A 16,614-nucleotide genomic window follows, 5' to 3' on the forward strand; every position below is an offset into this window, starting at 1 on the left:
GGGCAGAAACTCTTCTTCAGGCTTCCCAGTTCTAATGAAGCTGGGAATGAAAATTCCAGAGAATCAGAGGGGAAGAGGTGACAGGATGGAGGGAGTGAGGAGCATAATGAGATCATGGGTTGGTATGCAGGAATGAGGAGAGGACATGCTGTTCAAGGCTAGGCATACCATCTAAAAGCAACAATCTACTTGAGAGCCAAAGAGGAGAGGGAGAAACTTAGTCCTCTTCCCTGCAGCACTCTCCTTCATTTTTGATATCCATTTCTCACCCTGTTCCCTCTTCAGATGAGGCTCCCAGTGGATTTCTGATCCCATCAACTGGCTGTGTTCTCAGCCAGATCCTTAACTGTCTTAGCAACTCCTAACAGTCCTGTTATCCAGTTTTAGATGAGGAAGCACGTCAGCTTCCTCAAGACTTTCAATTTAGCACAACAAAGTCCTGTTAGAAGTGAAAAATTCTAGCCCACTCCTGGGATGAACAAGAAACCCAATGTTGATGGGAAATACTTTTGCAGCAGAGCCACAAATCTCTGTATGAAATGGACAATATAGAAATAATAAAAAATATTTCTAAAATCTTAAAGCTTATAAGAAAAAAAGACCTTACCTTATTTCTCCCATATTTTAAAAACAGGAGAGACAAGGACTATTTCACTTGAAATGTGTAAAGAGTCTCAGTATATTTCATAATTGATTGCTGTTCTCTGTTCTCGAATGTCCTAAAGAAGCACATACAAAACTTGCTTTGTCACCATGGCTGGACTTTCTTCATCACACTTGCATGTAACATCTGGGAGTGGTGCACGTATACAGGACCATATGATGAAAAACAATTTGTGTAGGGGAGAGACAGAGCCCATGTGACTGTGCATGCAGGTGTAGTGCAGCAGCAGGAGGTTAGAAGGTCCTCGTGGGCTCGTCTACCCAAATAGCTTGTCTGTCATTAGAGAGAAGCTATTAGTCACTGGCCAGGTCTGTGTCTTGGTTGGCAGTTCTGGTTATTTATAGCAAAAAGCCCTAGACCTTTCTGTATTAAGACAAGTGCGAGCTTTCTTCACTGAAGTGCTTTTGGTCGTCCCCCCACCCTTGTTAAGTAGGCATGTTGATTCTTGCAGCAACACCATTCAATTTAAATATTAATTTCAAAAGGTGTGTGGTGATTGTTTTATAACAAACTGCCAAAAAAGGGGGTCTGTGTTTGTTTGCCTCCTTCAGGAATTTGCACCTATAGGTTGGCCTGGCCTCCCCACCCCTTGGCTGCCTCCATGAATTGTAATGAATGCTGGGGCAGCTTATATAGTGGTGGGGCTTGCCTGCAGCCCTGCAGAGAAGGATAAGAAGAAAGCATTTCTGTTTGTCTGGAGCTCTGCAAGCACAAAAAGCTGTATTTCTTGTTTGATTTCATAACTCAGAGTTCAGTCACCACTCCTAAGGGAGGTGTCGCTCTTAGTTGCTGCTCTTCCATTATAACTTGAAACCTGCATTGTGGCATAGGTGCTGTTTAACAACTGGAGTTTCTTGCTGCTTTCTGGACTGTGTAGAGCTGCTTCTCTTTTTTTTATTTATTTTATTTTTAAGTCAGGTTGATGTTTTTTCCCCACACTAACCTTATCACCATACTGAGAGAGAGAATAAAGCTGAATAAGACAAGGATGTATTTTTCAGCTGTGATTTTTAAAAGCTGTAGTGTTTGGTAGGGAGGGGAAGGTTGGCAATAGCAGAGTATTGTTTATGTGATGGTTTTCTTTGGAAGAATAAACCAAAGGCCTTAATATCTTGAATGCAGTCTCCTCAAATACTGCAATCTTTTCTATCCCAAGCCATTTTGGATACAGCATATAAATAACCATTACCTCTTTTAAAAACTTACTTTCTGCTCTGCAACACCAGTAGCTAGCTTATGTTAGTTCCTCAGCTTTGTATCCACATTTACATAATGCAGTACACTATATCAACTCAACTCTTCCCAAGCACAAACTGTCCAAGTTAGAACAGTTTACAGTTTTCTGTGGTGTGCCAGAACTGAATATCCCTAATTAGTCACTCTTATCTGTAGGATAAAAACCTGCTATGAACACTGATATATAGCTTTTTGTACTTTACCTGCTTGTATATGAGTTTCTTACTTAAGAACTGTTAGTGATTTCTAAGGTTTGGGGCTTTTTATTTAACAAAAAGAATGCTGTGTGGTGTGACACTAGGCTGCAAGTCATCTGGTTTGTGCAGTATGATGAAGATGCTTGAACTTAGCTATGTGACATAAATATTCCTCCTTTTTGGGGATGTAATCTTTGAGATGGAGGATGCAAAGGGTGTGTTCTAATTTCCCCTGCTCCCCATGGCTCTTTTCCTCATTTACAACAGTTCTGAATAAATCGGAGATGGAGTTGGGCTTTTATGTATATTTGTTTGTCTTTGGCTCTTGCATCACACTTGCCTTTTGTTCTGCCTTTTAGACTTGTTTGTCTAATGGAAAACTGACATCTGTGGAGTCTGCAGTACCAAGCACATTATGTAGGCTGATGAGGTTCATGTTAACTCAGAGGCAATCTTTAATTCTTTTTTTAATATAGTTTGGAATGACATCACGGTACTATGTCTGCATGCATTACATTTATCTTGAAGATGATATGTTATTTGGTAGAGCGTACTCCAAGAGTACAGGTATAGGTCTGACTTCTGAACCTATCCTCTGATCTCTCTCCTTGGTCTTCTACTTTTGGCAGTATCTTAATGATCCATGCCAAGGCAGGTTTCCTCAGTTCATTCTTCAAGTTTGTTACAGGCGTTAGAGATACTAATGGTTGCCAAACTTAGTAGTATGTGTTTGTGAAGTTTTGGCAAGGATTCCTAGTTTATGGAGGATAAAGGAAAGAAAGCCCTGATACAATTTTATTGCCACCCAATCTTACAGAGAAGGCTGCTTTTAAAGAATTAATCTGTGTGTTAGAAGGTTGAAAGGATTGCATTTATTGCCAAACGCTGCTGCTTCCTAAAGCAGTGTTCCTGAGTGAACGTGGTTAGCGAGGCCTATGAACCTCCAGCAGAACAAATGCCCAGCTTTCTGCACTCCTTGTGTACCTCCTGCAGGGCTCTGACTCCCTCTGGAAAGCTCATGGAGGCCTCTGACAGCTACTTGGCTAGCTACTAAATCCAGCCAGGTGGTTTCAGAACTGTGCCGGCCAGCTTAGCACAAAGAAAGAAACTGTAGAAATGGTCTGTATTTCTATTCTTTCATTCCCAGGGCATTAGGAATCCATGTGCTGAAGTGTTGCTGGTTGGACAAACGTGATGCCCAGCCAACTGCTTGTGACCTGTTTAATGACTTACGATATTTTTTTAGAAAGAACATGCAGAGGCTCTAGTTGCTGACAGGGCACAACGACAGGAAGAGAAATTTTGTTAAGTCTTATAGGTGACTGCTATTTTCTATCTTGATTTAATGGATTGTGTAGTTTTTAGTATCTCTGGTAATGGGACAATGGAGTAGGCTTCAATGAAGGCTTTTAAATGTACTCTGAATTTTTTTGCAAATGGCTGTCTGCTGATGGCAAGAGATTGCAACGGTAATTGGTGTGAGTAACTCCGCATGGCTGAGAGTAACTCAGTATTATGCACGCAGATCTTTTATCTGTTTTGCTGCTTGAGAGTTTCTCCAAAACCTAAAAAGCTTAAATCATGATGGGGAAACAGGTAGCTTTATGGCATGGTGGGCTTTCAACAAAGCATGATGCTCTGAGCTGTTGGCTGCTGTTTGTTAAACCTCTTCCACTGCCTTGTAGGTAGTCAGTGCTACCAACACTGCGCTCCTACAGTGAAGTAGTGTAATTCTGAAATCAATAATGCATGACTTGGCTTCTAATAATGCAACACAAACAAACTATTAGTTAAACAGCTGGCTTCTGGCTCTAAATGTATAATCAGAGTTAATTGAATCCTTGCTATTTTATTTAATCTTTAGTAACTACCTAATAAACTCGGGAGGTGATTAGCGGCAACAGTAACTGCATTTGTCATCTCTCATGTCTGGGAAGATGAAGGTCTGTTTTCTAAACATTAATCCAGGCTGGTATCAGGCCAACTACATAACAATGAAGTTCAGGTCAGTGTGTGACGAGTAAGTGCCTCACCTCTGCTAGACCTGCACGACACTGTTGGCTGAGGCTTTCTGACCACTGAACTGGGAGAGCTGGCACTAACAGGACATGGTCAATCTTGTGAACCAGTCAGATCTAGCACTTTTCAGAATGCTTTTCAGAGCTATCAGGCTTCTCTTTTGAAGAGGTTGTAATAGAGGTATGCAGCTTTGTGTCTGATCGATCATCCCGTTCACTAACGGTCATTGAACTAACATACCCATTTTGGACATCTTTGCTATAAAATGCTATTAAATTGAAGCAAGCATACATATTATATTAAATATCTCCTTGAAGGGCACTAACTTAGAAATACTGATGAGTAATACTGATATATCTCAGAATCTAGACTGTTTCAGAATTAAAGCTAAAATATAACAGTTGAGCCTAACCTGGATGTGGCCTTGAAGACATATTTTGTGGCACCTAATAAATAAGGTGTGTTAGATCAGCTGATGATACAGCTGCTGTCTTAAATGGGCCTTTCTCTTTTCACAAATACATTGCCTTTCATGGATCCCCTGCATAAGAAACAGTTTTAAAGACAATGTTTTAAATATGAAGTACGACAAGTATACTTAATATTATGTCTTAATATTAAATTTAAAAGGCCATTTCTCTTAACAGTAAACTGGGAAACGGTGTGGAGAGCCAATACCAGAAAGAAATTTCAAGTTCACACCAATATGAATAGGAATGTTGGGCTTCTGCGAATCTTCCCAGGAATCACCACTGCTGCTGTAAGTGTTACCACTTCATTTTGGAAGTGGGTGAAGTGATGCTCAAACACTAGATTAGTTAACTGAAGTAGAGAAGCTGCATTGTTTGTAGCAGTGGTTGGAGTTTTGGGGGGAAGGGGAAGGATCTGTCATCTGATAAACATTTTTTTGGAATATCAGACCATTCAAAGACTATTTTCATATGCCATAAACTATTGACAAAAGCTTTACAAATATCTTTTGTCTAAACCGCCTGGGCTCTGAAACTTAAAAATAATCAGGGTTCATAAATAGGTCAAGTGTGCTTTTCTAGACATGTGCAGGCTACAGTGACCATGGAAATGCTCTTTTGCTGCATATTGAGATACATTAATAGATATCTCATCAAAGAATACGCAGTATGGTGGGTGGAGGGGAGTGTGGCTTTTTCGGCAACTCGTGCTTCTTTTTTAAGATTCATTCTGTCTCACGCTGATGGTTAACATGACCCTCAGCGTTCAGACAGAGCTGAAAATGAGAAGTGAGATTTTGCTGCTGAAAATAGAGTGGGATTTTTTTTTTTTGCCTTTAGAAATTACTTTGCAGAACTGTGGGTTTAGGTAGATTTGTCTTTAAATTTTCAACTAATACTTGTTCCATTAAATTGACAAGTCATTTGTGGCTGTTGCCATCTTAAATTGAATAGTAGTTTAAGCAGCACTACTCAATTATATTACCATTCTTTTTAGGTGAATATGAACAGATGGAAAGGCAGAGGGGTGGTATATTTGCAATAAAACTCCAACTGCATAGTTAGCCTCATGGGGGCTTACAGTGCATTGCATTTAGCATATGTGATCAGCAAGGAAACATCTAGGTTGTTTAAAATATATCCTTCTAGAAAGAGGACTTTGCTAGGCATTCTCTTACAGTGGGGCACAATAGCTGCCTCATTAACAACTGACCCAGAAGGTGTTAGTGCCTCTTCTTTTTTCTGCCTTGAGTTAAATCAATTGGCTTTTGAGCTAACAAACTCCAGGCTTCATTAGAATGTTCTTTCCTGGAAAGTGAGACACCCTCTCTCTTAGGCAGACATTTAACAAAAGTATTTGCTAAAGTAATGGATCTGGGCAGGGGTGGGCATTCTAATCTCAATTAATAATTTTACATTTATTTCATAAGTGTAAAACTACTGCTTTGTCCCGCTGTGGTGCAACAGTATAGCCTGTTAATGGCACTTGAACAATGGCATCCTTTTTCACACTGAGGTCATGACTGTAGAAAATAGTTTATTTTAAGATCTATCCCTCTAGGAATTTTAAAGGAAGCTAGAGAGTGAAATTCTCATATTTTTTTTTTAAAGCTTATTCTACAGTCCCAGTTATTGCAAATGGGGAACACAGAAGGGCATGAGAAGACTGTAAGGCATGAGAGCCTGTAAGACTGTAATAGGAATAGACCATTTTTAAAAATGCTATGCCATAAACGAAAACCTTAATGTGACTTAAACGCACCTTTTTTTCTCTCTTCCCTGTCTTGTTTTCAAACAGGTAAAAGCATTTCTTCAGCCTCCAACTGAGGGCATTGTACTTGAAACTTATGGAAGTGGCAATGCCCCGAACAACAGAGAAGACTTACTGGAAGAACTGAGGAAAGCAGCTGCACGAAATGTAGTGATTCTAAACTGTACCCAGTGCTTACGAGGGTCTGTTAAAATGGTCTATGCAACAGGACAGGTAAGGGTTGTGCTGTGATTTCAGACCCTGCTGCTGTGCAAAAGAAACATCCCACTGATACAACTTGATTGTAGACATCTAGTAGTCCCAGCGTATAAAACCAGATTTATTAACTGTAAAGATATGGCTCATAAAATAACTACATCTGAAAAATCTTAAGCTGGAAGCATTTAAATATGTATCTGCAAATCGGATCCTGTTACTCCTAGTCTGAATGGTTGAAACAGTCAACTCTAATCCCAAATGAGTGATTGCTTGCTCCTGTCATATGCAGCACTCCAGGATACCTTGCATTAGCTTGGTAGCAACGCTCCCAAGGGGATTCCACCGAGCTAGAAGCTAGCGTAGGGGTCAGACGAGCAAATAATGTACTATTTGATAGGCTAGCAGTTACTGAGCTACAGTCCATGAACATCAAGAAAGCCTGTAAATCCAAGCAGTATTCCAAATCCCAGGTTTTAATTTGCCTGGAAGTACAACTGAATTCAGTGAGAGATTGGAGCACTGTATGTAAGGGAACCATCTGTCTTGCAGAAAGGAAATCAGCTGCGTTTAACCCATGAAGGTTAACTTAAAGCAGGCTTTGTATTGATGCTGTTAATATTCAGGACACTTTGTAGTGAGTTTCTCGGTTGTGTATTAAGACATGACATCACTGGGACTAATAAGAGCTCAAAGTCATATAAGAGTATGTGTTGCATGTGGTAGTATGAAGGAAGCTGGTTTAACTGGCCTTCATAAACAGGCCAGCCATTAAATAGCCAAGAAGCACTGCCAGAGGGTGACTCATCCCCCTGTTTTAGACACCTGGTTTTGTTGGGAGCAGCCACCCATCTGGCAGAGCCAGACTCTTCGTTGACTGTAAGGCAAACCTAGATACTCTAGTCTGGTGCTGAAACCTGCCTCTTCTAACACTGGTTTTGACACAGCTTTAGATTATGTTCGCTTCAAGAACGCATTCTGTTTTGATGAGAAAGAAAAAGAAATGTGTTTCTTTCCACCTCTTCAGTATCCAAACTGTATTTTCTGATATGGGCAGACATATGAGTGTTGCTAAAGCTTTTGCATAACTTAATGGGGATGTGCTGAGAAGCATAAACTTTTGCAAAGATCCCGGCTCTGTAGCAGATAGGATAGGTATACATGGATTCTATAGAACAATTCATATGGAAGGAAGAAAGCACTTAGGTCAATGAAGACACCAAATGTGTTTGGGAAAACAATATGAAAATGAAGTCTAGCTTTTATGTGCCCTTCTGCTTGAAATGAACTGCTAAAATGTACGGAAGGAATTAAAAAACCCCAACACTTTTCCATGTCTTGTGAAAAGCTTCTCCAAGTAGACACCTCTAAAATGGGTTTTTGCACTGTGATCCAGACTGTTGATATGCTGAATAGAAAGATTCTGTTTAGGTCTTAATGAACAGTGGTTCGTTAAGGCTGTGTGGAAATGTGTTTGCTTCTGGTCTCCACTTTTTGTATGGAGCATGCATTGTGTTGCTTCAGCATCCATTGATGGAGGCTGCCCTGTTGGGCATCTTCTTAGGAGAACTGGCAGAGCCAAATCCTACAAAATTACTTCACACTTGTTCTTTCATCACCTTCTTCTCTTCATAAGGAACTGCTCAATGGAGGAAGTATCGTGGGTGAATTCTGGAAAGCTGCTGGAACGTTAACTTTATTTTTCTGTAAATAAAATCTTTCATGGGCTTTTGCATATGGCTAGGCCATGTTTTACTCTTTCAATCTAGCCAGGTGGGTCAGCTGAGTCCCTGGTTTCTCTTGAAGTGTTTGTTTTAATTAACTGAATGTCTGGCCTGTGATCCATCTGCACAGTAGAAACTTATAATTGAGGGGACTTTAGGTATAGGAAGGAAGCTGGGAAATCCCTTCCTCCTCTTTCTCAAACCTGCTGAAAAAGCCCTAACTGTTCTTTGGCTAGCTCTGCACTACAGAAAATATATCTTACCTTCTCTGTGTATGTTTGCTCATGGGACCTCTAAAAATGTTAGTCTGGGGCTCTCAGAGGTGGTTAATGAGCTGATTAAGGCTCTGTGTCTTGCTAAAAATATTGGTTAAGCCACAAGTTTCAAAGCTGAAGTTTATATATAAGGTATTTAAAAGTAAAATGCTGTGTAAAAACCTACTGCAAGATGCTTAACTGTGAGGCATCACATCATGACAAAGATGATGTCTGTGGTTTAGAGAAGCCCAAGTGTTTGCCCAGATACAATTTAGTGACAAGTGATCTGCAGTCTTTGTCTTTGCTGTCTTGCTCACTGTACTCTTAAAGGGCTTGCTGACTATAGCAAAGATCTTTTTGCTCTGGTTCAGATAGGGTTTTTTTGGTTGTGGGTTTTTTTTTTTAACTAGCAGAAAGATAAGTTAAAAAGGTCATCTTTTTTAGTTGTTCTTGTCAGAACTGTGTAAATTACATATTTTGGTTGTATGTTCTAAATCATACACTGCTAGCACAGCCTGAAAGGATCTGAAAACACTCCTGCTGTGAGCACGCTGTAGCACTGGAATTCATCCAAAGCAATGCCCCATAAAAGAATGGTAAATATGTCTGTGTGAGAACAGCCTACTTGGCAATGTTCAAAATGCCACTGGGTTAAAACAGAGTAACTGCAGCTTTTCAATAAAGGGAATCTGACAACTCTGCAGATAGCTGATACGGACCTGTAACCTTTCCCTTTTAGCATAGTAAGTGACCGTAGCAAACGTTTGGTTGAATTCTTCAATGTTATTGCATGAAAAGGAATTTAAAGTAAAAGTCATCTTTATTCAGCTGGCTCTAGTATTTGCTTGGTATTTGATAACTAAAAATACAAAAATTACACTGGTGGTAGGAGGAGCAAGAGAGTGGGAGGCACAGCTGCATACTGTATTCTGTGTAGCTACTCATCATTCATATACATTTTCTGTACACGCAGGTATTTCTGAATGCTATGCTAATTGGAATCATTATTCCTTTTTATTCAGACTCTCGCTGATGTTGGAGTAATTCCTGGAGGTGATATGACACCAGAGGCAGCCTTAACTAAACTGTCATACACGCTTGGCAAGAGTGAGCTTAGCTGGGTGGAGAAGAGGCAGGTAAATATTTGAGTGTGACCTTGAAAGGCTTTAACTTCCTCATCTACTGTGCTAACTTCTGCTTAGCTGGATGCCTTGAGCTTCTCTCTTGCGTGTAAAAGCAATCGGTTCCAGAGCCATAATGTGAACAGCAAGTGGGATTTTTTTTTTGCATGAAGGAAAATACTGTTAGGCAAATGGATGTATGTACATCGGGAGAGAAAAGAGTTCTCTGCATAAGTCAAGTGGAGACCATGATCAAGCCATAAAAATGCCATCTTGAAATGGTAGTAGTCTACCTTGAACATTTTGGTACTAAAAACCTGTAAGGGGAAATTCATGTGAGAGACAGAAACCCAACCCTACTGAAGTCAGCAAAGATCTTGTCATTGATCTTAGTGTGGGAAATATTTCACCCCAGACTCATTCACACAAAGCCAATTCTGAAAATAAGTATTGCCTACAGCCTCTTTCTTTGCAGCATTACTCATGACAGTGTTGGATTATGTTTCTTTAAGAGGAGGTAAACTTTATAAATAATACATAAAACCCAGAAGATTATTCTAAGAACCAGTTGTAAGTGAATTTGGAATCATAACCCCATTAACAATGTTCTTACTGTTCAGTGGTGCTTAATCGAGGCTTTGCCCCTCAAATTATGCAGTTGTATATAGTGTTCCTTTTATACAAGGAACATACAGCTCTGAATCAGAAAGGGGAGCAGCAGTCTGCAGGAATGCATGTGTTTCTATGCTTGTATGCAGTGAAATCACAGTCCTGACACTTTGGGAGATGACATCATGATGAGTCACTCTCTAGACTTAAGCACTGCATGCACATGTGTATCTTATGATGGTGTTTTGTTTTTATTAAAACTGAAACTTGATCGTCATTTCATGCTCAATATCTTCCAGCCAGTAGCAGCTCTTGAGACAAACATTTGGACACCTCTGATTGTAACTGGGCTGGCTGGAAGTACCACTTGCCATGCTCAGAGTTTCAGACTCCGAGCTTTCGGTTCTTTGCTAAAGCCCTGGCTCTGAAAAATGAGAGGAGGAGCAGCTATGTGTTTCTTCAGTGAGGATGGCAAGAACATGCTTGACAGGCGATATAATGCTGTCTGAAGAGCAGTGGTATTGGATGGGTTTCTGTATATCCACTTCAGAAACCCAGGCTCTTCACTGGTGCCCCTCTGGCACACTCGCTGACCCTGGGACATACACATACTAGCCTGTTTTTTTAATGCAGACTTTAATCTTCGGCACGGAGGATTATTTGGCTTGGGACAGGAGAAACTGTCCCACCTGGCTTCCTGTCTAGGTGTCTTAAGTTTAAACTTAATTTGAGATCCAGTTTGTTGAGGTGAGGTAGCTGACTTACTTAGGTGAGGACTTGAGGACAAGATGTTTTGAGTGCCACTGGTACAGTACAAGGTACTCCTGCATCTTCATGTCCTGTCCTTTGCAATGGGCTACCTAGTTTTTGTGTGGTGGTGCTGGGACCTCCTTTATATGGTTTGAAAAACAAAATAACTTTTGCTATTTCTTTGAGTTAAGCAGGATTAATTTCCTCATTTGACTCATTGTACAGACCCACAAACAATTGTGCTGGCACAGCTAAGGGAGCAGCACGCTGTATTGCCTGGGCAAGAATGAGTGGTAGAGACCAGGAGAAGAAGGAAGCCTGGAAATTTGTCTGTGGCAATATCTTCAGCTAAACATATCACCAAACAATAGTCTCCCAAGAGACGGAAGCTGTCCTGAAGCTGGCGTGGTTATTTTAGGATTCTCTTTCAACACGGAGAAGCAAGGAATGTGCCCCCAGACACATGCAAATGGCTGCAGAGCTGGTAGGACCGAGTAAGGCGCGTAGGGCTTTGCACTGGGTGCATTTAGCACAGGTGCCAATTGCTAAGGTTACCTGTGCAAAGCAATGATCTCAACCTGTCAAACTCTAAAAGTGCGCCAAAGCAGTTGGTATCCTCTGAGTTGGATGTATATGGGACTCTTCCAGCAGACAGCTAGTGTTGTCAGCTCTTGGAGTTTTGGGTTTTTTTTTTAATAAAGGGCATGCCTAGACATAAGTAAACCTGGGGCATTCCTCCTTCCAACATCACATCTGTTTCTCGCAAACTTTCACAATCCTGCTTTTTAAAATTCTAATTGAAATAACTACGTGCTTTATAGCTGCATCAGCAACCTTTCATGAAAGACTGCCAGGATGTAAAATTGTCAGAATTGAGGAAACCAGTTGCTTATTCTTAATGACTGGCTTGTCTCTCTGTTCTCCAGGTTTCCCAGAACCTGTCTTTTGGAGTATTTTCACGTCTCTATTGCCATATTCAAGCACATTCTACACATGAATTGGCTGACCTTTTTTTGGTTGTTTTTCCCCTTCCCCAGTTACATTGGATGCATCCATCCTGCAAACTGTTACATGCCTGCTTTACTATTGCATGACTAGCACTACTGCAGACCCTCTGCATGCAAAGCTGGCTATGTAGTCAGATTTTAACAAAATCAGGGCTAATGGAGCCATTTGAAAACCCACTGAAATACATGAATGTCCACAGGCAGCACTGGGCTTTGAGTCCTACGTGCTCAGTCTGTGTAGGAGGACTAAGGTTTGGGAATGTTGGCAACAGGCAGCATTTCAGAATATTCTGGTCTTCAGCCTTGCTCTGCTAATTACTCGCTATCTTTGTGGTTCTAAGTAGGCTGCAGCTTACGCCGCTAGGGAACTTTTGTCTGCATCCTCTAAAAATTGGGGTGTTTTGTTATGTGTTTATTTTGGTTTCTTTGCTTTGGAAGAAAATTTTATTTGCCTCTTCCCCCCCCCCCCCCAGCTTTTGTCTTTTTAAACTTGCAGTCTTCATGGAACAGTAACTATTTCTTTAATCTTTTGTCTGCATTCAATTAGTTTCCTTAATTCCTCCGAACAATTTTCTAACTTGATCCTAAGGTTTTGTATTAGACTACTACCATATTTTTCCTCTGCTAACAAAGGATTTGATTGCTTGCTTTTCAGATGCTGAGTGAGAATCTAAGAGGAGAAATGACTGTTGTACCCACAGGAGCCAAGATCTCTCTGAGAGATAGCAAGTTTATTCAAATGATTGCCAAATCTCTAAGCATCAGCACCAAGGAGGTATATACTTAAATATTTAAAATTGAACTCATGTGAAGCTGTACACTCAGTTAAATGAACCTAGCTTAAAGATGAACGGAGAAGCTGACAGAAAAATGGAACTTTGGAGCTTTTATATTATTTTTTTTTTTTTAGTACGGAGTGTCCCAGCTAACCAGTTGGGTTAGAGAGAAAGGACACAATGACAAACATAACATGAAAATGTTTTTAATTAAAAACACTAACTTTTTCCCCCCCCTCTTTGTAGGCCGATCTTGAGTTTATTTTCTTGGCTGGCTGGTTGCAATAACAAGCCTCAGACAGTTGCTGTAATTCAGGGTATCAATGATATGAAAAAGTACTTTGTATTTTTGTGGTCAAATGTATTTTAGAGCAATCTAAATAATAATGGGTAAAACAGCTTCATTGTATGTGCAGTCATAGAAGGCTGATACTAAGGAAGCACTACACAAGTGTAATTTGTGGTGTTTAGAATTAGTCCCTCCCGACTGGAAAATCAGAAAATACAGTCTTGGTTGTAAGATACAACTACTTGCTTTTCCCTTGGCTTGGTTTCAGGGAAGATGGGTAGTGGCTAATGAATACTGAATGTATGGTTCTTCAAGTGTGAGAAATGGGGGGATATTTAGGAGGATATTAGGAGCAATCACATGAATAAAGTTGATACAGTTTTGAGAAGACTAGGCTATACGGTCTTTTCCAGCTCCTACCTGTGCTGTTTCTCTTACTGTTCTGATGGGCAACTATGGTAGTACAAAGATGGTAATTGGTGTGTGCACCTTACATGGTATATATAGATATCAGGTAATTGTAGTGTTGCCAAGCAGAAATATAAATCTTATGGATGTGAGACTGACAAAATGTAAAATAAACATGAGACTTCTTTCCTTCCAAAAATTAAATGCTACCATTTTTAAATATCCAAATGACTGATTTGGAAACTTTACATGAAAGCAAGGGCAGAGGGGTTTTTTTGACTTGGGCATCAATCACATTAGAGGTGAGGCTGATATTAAATGTTTCATTTTATTTGTTTCTTCAGGAGTTAGAAGCCATAAGAGATGCATTAACTCCACCTTTGGCTTGTGCTGCAGCTAAACTGGGTGACATAGATGCACTGAGATCCATAGCAGAAATGGTAATGTAAAACTAACAGTTTGTATAAAACATGAGTTTTTAAATAGAGCTGTAAATGACAGGAGGAAGCTATGCTCACTGGAAAGCAGCTACCTAAGTCTTAGAATCAAGGTGCTTTGACTGATACAATTGGTTTCTAGGCTTCTCAGTCTTTGCCTTTCAAAACTGGTACGTTCTTTCCCCTATCTGGTTCTCAGCTGTTTACATTTTCTTTTGAACTGTGAAAATACAGATAGATTAAAATGCAAGTTCTTATCTACTAACTTTGGAACACTTTAAAATGGTTTGTGCTGCTTTCTTTCACTTAACTTTATGCATATTCATAATATCCAGCTTTTGGACGTAAATCTGTCATGATTTAAAAAAAAAAAGCAGCTTGAAAATTGCATTTAAGCAAAGCAGAGCGCAGTGCTAATTCAGGATTTTTGGCTTTCCCTATAGCTCTAGCTTGGGTTATACCTGAAAAAAAAACCCAGGCATCTCCCTGCATCATCTTCTGCACCCCTCTTGTTTGTTTGTTTGTTTGTTTGTTTTTTCTTTGCCTTGGTTTACCTTACTCTTGGGACTTTGGTAACTGAGAAAGGATAAATATATCTTGAAAATAACAATAAACTAATACAAGTAAAATTGGCAGGCTGTAGGCCCAAAGCTGCTGTATGGCATACTGCAATAAAGAGCATATCTGAAGGGGCTGTAATAAGAATACGTGTAGGGGGGGAACGTACAGAAGGTGGAACAGGTATCTTTACTGGTGGTAAAAAAACACTACAAGATAAAACTTAAGTAAGGTTGACAAGCTTAACAGTTTGGTGGCAGAACTAAAATGTGAATCTACTGTTGTACCAACAACTTAATGTGCAGCCATTATCTTTTTAGCATGCAAAGGATCTGTCCTTTTGTAGGGTGGAAACTTGAGCTGTGGAGACTACGATGGCCGAACCCCACTTCATGTTGCAGCCTCTGAAGGGCATTTACCATTAGTTGAGTATTTGTTAACATCTGGTGCAACTGTTTATGCTAGAGACAGATATGGATCTACCCCACTGCTGAATGCGATTAAGTTCAGGTAACAAAATAATTTATATATCACTCTAAAGTTTATAAACCTTTTGTCATTTTGGATTTAAAGTCCATCCCTGTGTTTCGGTTTTATTTTGTCTCAGGAGTCACGTGTGAATGACAGTAGTTAAAATAACTCAAACCAGCTTCACTTCAAAGGTTGTGACTAGCCTAGATTTAAAGATCTTCTTAAAATAATATTAAATGAAAGCAAATAACCTGATACACATGCAGAATTTGAGCATAAGGTAAACAAATTATTATTGACCATTATTTCAGGACTCCACTCTTTGTTATGATGCTTCCTTATAAAACAGAGCCAAACTGATTACTCCTTTTGACTGTCAGAAGACAGGGTGCAGGACCAAGGGCTGGCTGGCTGCTTTCTGCCCTCCCCTTTCTCATCAAGATCAGGCTGTTTTCAGTTGGCACAAAATATACTGGTTGGCTAACATGTTTTAATCTTTCCCTTCCACCGGTGCTTTCCTGACTCTCTCGCTGGGTGACTGGGTTTTTGATATATTTTTTTTTTCCCTTCCACCCACTCATAATTATATGGGCTGGCTGCACAGCTCTGCCTGCTTTGTGGATTTCCTTTTCCTGTTGTTCTGGATGTCGGAAGTGCTTGAATGTTAGTCATGGACAGGCGATTTACTGGTCTCTTCCATATTGTATACTCCTAAGGAATGGCCGTAGCACAGAATATAAAAGTTATCAGTTACCAAAGTTTAATTTTAAAACACTTAGTTTATATAGCCTGGGGATTCATAGAGCCATTGGTCTCTAACGTGTTAGAAGCTGCTTGCCCTGATCTCTTCTTGTTTCTTTGATCCACTTTCAGGTCCTTATCTCATATTCAGTCTATATGATGGCAGGAGAGGAGTTTTTTTTTCTGCAAAGGCGCTTGGAGTGATAGGATTTTCATGGTCTTTATGGATGTCTGTCCCCAAATACTCCTACAGCTTTCTAACGTTGACAAGTTCACCTGGTCTATCAGGCTGGAGCTAGCTCCCTGGGAGGTCTGACAGTCCTGGTTTTGCATTGGTTGCCGGAATAACGTATTACAGGCTTTTTCTGTCTCAAAGACCAGATGTAGAAAACTCAACAGGCTCTATTAACTTGATACTTGAAGTCCTGTGTGGCCACACGGTGCTAATGCCATACCTAGTGCATGGTCCCCTATGGTTTTGTAGTTGTTGCTTTATCTCATGAATATATAAGCCTTTCAGTGGCAAACCCTTAAAGTCTTGAAGCAAAAACAAGCCCAACAGCAAATCAAACAAATAACCTCGCAGCTAAATAGAGATGGCTCTGGTCCAATGTGAGAAAATGCTAAAGCATTAGATAACATTAGATGTTCCTGCAAATCAGGCACCTACTTTTTTTACCACACCCATCTACCGCCTGAGGAATTTCACATGAGCTTGTTATTTGGATTCCTTAGCATTGCCACTCCTATATTAGACTCCTACTATGACTCTTAAGCTCTTCAAAACTGCACACCCATTTGGATGTACGGAATTGTAAAAGGAAACTGCACCATAACCATTTTCAGTTTCTCTTTTTGTTTCTACTGTTGGAATGAGAGGAAGAGCTGACTTAGAACTAATCTCCTAAATGTGT

The 16,614-nt window shown here is 40.1% G+C and overlaps 1 protein-coding gene across 1 annotated transcript in view; it reads left to right on the forward strand.

Annotated features, from left to right (window-relative positions):
* The window catches only part of ASPG (asparaginase), a 46,932-nt gene that overhangs the window by 17,201 nt on the left and 13,117 nt on the right, over nt 1-16,614 (forward strand). The window contains exons 7-12 of the mRNA XM_055716697.1: nt 4,764-4,876; nt 6,385-6,570; nt 9,556-9,669; nt 12,676-12,795; nt 13,838-13,933; nt 14,835-14,998. Coding sequence (XP_055572672.1) covers nt 4,764-4,876; nt 6,385-6,570; nt 9,556-9,669; nt 12,676-12,795; nt 13,838-13,933; nt 14,835-14,998 — 793 coding nt within the window. The remainder of the gene's footprint in view (nt 1-4,763; nt 4,877-6,384; nt 6,571-9,555; nt 9,670-12,675; nt 12,796-13,837; nt 13,934-14,834; nt 14,999-16,614) is intronic.

The sequence above is a fragment of the Falco cherrug genome, chromosome 7, assembly GCF_023634085.1.
Source record: "Falco cherrug isolate bFalChe1 chromosome 7, bFalChe1.pri, whole genome shotgun sequence".
Taxonomy (NCBI): Eukaryota; Metazoa; Chordata; class Aves; order Falconiformes; family Falconidae; genus Falco; species Falco cherrug.